We start from the raw sequence: 4,743 nt of genomic DNA, 5'->3' as shown, positions 1-4,743 counted from the left end.
ATTCTACCACCCCTTACCAGCTCTTAGCCACTCATAACCTCTGGCGACCTGTGGCGGCCACGACCTATGACAACTCATGGCGACCAGCAATGGCAGTTGAGGCTTCATCTACAATGACAAGTGTTTGTAACTTTGTATTTGTCAATCTAAGCTTAACCCGTCGAGGGCAAGGACTTGTAGCGGCGACCAATAGTTTTGCAACAACTGTCATCGTTTAGACTTTAGAGACCAAGTCATTAGTCGAAGTTTCTACTTTGCAACGGCAGTAGCTACTTTCTATTTTTCTTCTCCTCAGTCGTAGTTGTAGCGGCAATCACCGGCGACCAAATTATAGTCCACCAGCAGCAATTTCCCCTCTTTGTAAGCCCAACACCATCACACCACCATTACTAGGGGCAGAGAAACCATGAAGGTATAAAATGCTTCACACAAAGTCACAGACTTTGGTTTGCTTAAATTAATTGATTTTTTATTCAAATCTTTTTTGCTTAAATTAATCTTGCTTCATTATTTTTTTCAATTCCTTGCTTATTTGCTATGTCCAATTTTCAATTCCTTGCTTATTCAGTTATTTAAATGAAATCCTTTTTGTATTATTAAATTTTTTTCAATTCCTTCATAGAGACTTCAATTCCTTACTTAGTTGTTATGTTTGATTTTTCAATTTTGTATTACTAATTTTTGTTTTCAATTCCTTGCTCATTTTTATTAGTTGTTTCTTCTTGATTCTTGCTATGCTTTTTATTCAAATCCTTCTTGATTCATGCATGGATTTATTAAAGCAAGATTACAATGCATATATTTTGTGTAAATGAATGTGCTTGTAAAAAAGGATTTATATTTTGATTGGTTCTTTTAGTCAATGAATGTGTTATTCTAAATTTTATATTTTGTGTTTGTATTAAGGGACTTGTTTTTTAGTTGGGTTTCTTTGGTTGAATTAAGATGGTGGAATCCCAAACTCTAAATACTAATCCATTTTATCCAACTTCATCACAAGAGTCCATTTCATCCAATGCTAGAGCAAAAATTAATCTTGCTTGGGATCATGTTTCCCTTAAAGTTGACCCTCTCAATGGAGCAAAGTCAATGACATGTCTTTTAAAGGGGGTGGGATTAATATGATGAAACAACATCTTGCCTAAAAGAAAGGTGACATTACAATTTGTCATAAAGTACCTTATGATGTAAAATACAAAATGGAGCAATCGTTATATGAAATCAATGAAAGAAAAATAAGTGAAAATCAGCCTATGAATTTTGTTTATGACACTAGAATACGGTGTGGAAAAAAATGATGATGGTGATGATGTTGAGATTAAGGAAATAGATCCACCTAGTACATAAGATACTTATCAAGAGAAAAAAAAACTAACTACATCACCAAGAAAGGGGAAAGCATCTTCAGGGCAACTAACTTGCCGTTTTGCTCCACGGACCATTCCAAGTGCACAAACCTAGTATTAAGAGTGTATTGGCATCTAAGAAAGCAATTAGTTATATGGATGGTGTTGTATTCAAGATATTTTCCTCCTATGTTGGATGCACATGCAACATATGGTTGCACTATAATGGTTGCAGCATATGCAACATATGGTTGTACAAAGCTCCTTCATATCATAATTGTAGGACCAAGTTGTTGAAGGATTTGGTTTAAGAGGTTCAAATGTCTATTGATTAACTCCGTAAGGATTGTGCTACATATGGTTGCACTATAATGGTTGATGGTTGGACAAATACATATAACCAAAAATTGATTAATTGTTTAGTGTATTATCCTATAGGAACTGCATTTGTGAAGTCTGTAAATGATTATGAAACAATGAACGGTGTAGAGAATTTGTTTCTTTTGTTTAAAGAATTTATTGATTAGGTAAAATCAGAAAATATTGTTCAAGTAGTCACTGACAATGCTACAAATTATGTAGTTGCAAAAAGATTGTTGAAAGCATAATTTTCATAGATTTGTTGATCACCTTATGCAGCACATTGTCTTAACTTAATGTTAAAGGAAATTGCGGAAATAGATTATGTTGCAAATGTGATTCAACATCTATATAAAATTACAAAGTTTGTCTATAATTTTATTTTTGTACTATCAATGCTAAGGACGAGACCTGATAGGACTAAGGTAATACGTCCTGGAGCTACTCGCTTTTCATCTAATTTCATTGCATGGGATAACATTTTGAAGTACATGTTTGATTTGCAAAATTTAGTAACACATCGAAATTTTAATGACTCTAGGTATGCAAAAGATGCAAAGGGGATGGAAGAAATAAAAATAGTGTTAGATTCTGAATTTTAAAAACAATGCAAAATGATTTTGGGTTTCACATTACTTCTTATTAGTGTATTGAGACTTGTAGATTTTGAGTTTAAGCCTGCAATGGGGTACATGTATCATGCTATATTGAAAGCAAAAGAATCATTGACAAAGTATTTCAATTATAAGAAAGTTGATTATGGCCCAATCGTGCAGATTATTAATAGAAGATGGAATAGACAAATGGGTCAAAAGCTTTATCTTGCAGGGTATTATTTCAACCCGACCTTTCAATATGATCCAAAATATAAAGTCAAATGTTGATCGTTATCTCAGTAGTTTTTTGTCACTGAAAAACTTGCAATCAAATCAGATGATGTGGAGATAAAGCTGAACAAAGAGTTTACTATTTTTGAATATTATTGCGGTAATTTTGGAAGACCTTTCTTAGTGAAGACATTTAAGACAACGCTTATAGGTAATAAATGTTTTTTTCTTATAACATATTTATTATTTTAATTTTATTTTATAAATTAAATCAACTCCATTTCATTGCATATAGGTGAATGGTGGTCGAGATTTGGTGGTATCACTCCAAATTTGACAAGAATTGTTGATTAGATCCTTAGCTAGACGTGTAGCTCATCCCGGTGTGAACACAATTGAAGTGCTTTTAAACTATGCACACGAAGAGAATGAACAAGTTGAAGCACCAATGGCTCAATGACCTGGTATATGTTCATTGCAACTTACATATGATGGATGAGTAAGTGTTTTATGTTTCATAATTTCCTATTTTTTTATGCTTTCATTGCATCTAATTTTATAATTTGTTATTTTGTAGGAGAAAAATTAAAAGTCTTGACCCAATTGGGCATGAACACGTTGATGTTGTGGAAGATTGGATAATGCATGATGATGAGGATCCTCCATTACTTGATGATTGTAAGAAAGATGATATGTTTAAAGCTAATGAGACAACATTTCCGTTAGACCAGTTCATGGGTTGGGCTTGGGCTTGGCTTTTGTTAAAATTCTAATGGGCCCAGCTCGAAGCCCGAGCCCGAGACAGTGTAAAGTTGGGCCCAAAGCTTAGCCCGTGAACAGGTCTAATTTCCATATTTGATTCTTTTGGCTATTTTTTGAGTTCTAATTTTCTGTTTTCATTTTTTAGATGGTGATGATGATTTCTACATTGAGCAATGGGGAATCTTGGAAGAAAATGTAGTCAACACCCAACTTGAAGATGCAGATGACGTACAACCTCCCAAAGATGAAGATCAAGATGATGAAATACAACCTGGCTTTGGTTGGTAGTTGGTGCCATTAAGAAATAAGGCCAGCATGCCTTGAGAATTTGGATGATTTGATAGTACAATTTATATGTTGAACTTGGTTTTTGATCTTTTTATCACTCGTGATTGTGATCTTTTCTATTTTTGAGTACCTAAGCATTGTGATTGATGAATTATGAATGCATGATGTTATGGCAATATCTATGGAATCTTTTGCAAATTTTCTTCTCTTGTCTTCTAGTGTTTTTAAACAAGAAGTCCGAAGGAAACTCTGAGATTTAACCATGTAAAAAAGTTCATTTCCATTTGTAAAGGTAAGGGCATTTCTAAAGCAAGTCTTGATTTTATTTGGTTTTACTTCTTCTTTTGTACAGATTCATTAAGTGCAATTTCTGATGCATAGCTAATTGCAATTGCTATAAATAAAAGTGACTTGGTTAGAGTAGAGAAATTTGATTTTCAAGAGGCTCAAAGGTACTTTCAATTTTCCCTCCTTTTCTAAAGTATAACAGATTATAATGGCATGAATGTTTAGGAAAACATTGTTTGAAGTTTAGTCAACTCTATGTTTATATGAACTAAATAAGCAAATTGTTTGAACTTTAGGAAAACATTGTAAGTTTAGTGAACTCTATATTTATATGAACTCAACTTTTGTGTTTTTTCTGTATTTTTCTTTTTTTTTTGGTAATTTTCTGTGTTTTTTGTATTTTTATAATTTTCTATTTTTCTTTTGTTTTTTTTTATTTTTGTATTTTCTGTAAACATGTGACTTAACACATATGACTAAAACATCCTACTTGCTGTATTTTTCAGTATTTTTGGTATTTATTTGCAATTTTCTGTGTTTTTTCTATTTTTTTACAATTTTTGTGTTTTTTCTCTACAATTTTTGGATTTTTTTTTGTATTTCTACACATGTATGAATATGACTAACACGTCCTAATTTATATTTTCTCTTTTTTTGTGTTTTTTTCTATATTTTTAGAATTTTTTTGTATTTTTTGATATTTTCTATGTGTTCTATATTTTATTATTTTTGAATTTAGATAGTTTTAGTTTTCCATGTGATAGATTTTTTTCTATATTTTATTTAATTATATGATATTTTTATTATTTAAAAATATTTTTTATTTTTAATTGATTTATAATGTTATGAGTCAAATCGTTTGACCTGGACAA

At 31.5% G+C, this 4,743-nt stretch overlaps 1 protein-coding gene across 1 annotated transcript; it reads left to right on the top strand.

Annotated features, from left to right (window-relative positions):
• The first annotated feature begins 214 nt into the window (after nt 1-214).
• Nucleotides 215-3,710, top strand: LOC148803705 (uncharacterized). Its single transcript, XM_088887066.1, has 6 exons — nt 215-412; nt 2,483-2,535; nt 2,640-2,744; nt 2,829-3,032; nt 3,111-3,211; nt 3,441-3,710. Exons 4-6 carry the CDS (start codon nt 2,947-2,949, stop codon nt 3,581-3,583), a joined length of 330 nt encoding a protein of 109 aa, XP_088743192.1. The 5' UTR covers nt 215-412; nt 2,483-2,535; nt 2,640-2,744; nt 2,829-2,946; the 3' UTR covers nt 3,584-3,710.
• The last annotated feature ends 1,033 nt before the right edge of the window (nt 3,711-4,743 follow it).

Source organism: Nelumbo nucifera, chromosome 1 (assembly GCF_055504915.1).
Source record: "Nelumbo nucifera cultivar China Antique chromosome 1, China Antique-T2T, whole genome shotgun sequence".
NCBI classification, from domain to species: Eukaryota; Viridiplantae; Streptophyta; class Magnoliopsida; order Proteales; family Nelumbonaceae; genus Nelumbo; species Nelumbo nucifera.
This window is presented reverse-complemented; position numbering and strand designations above follow the sequence as displayed.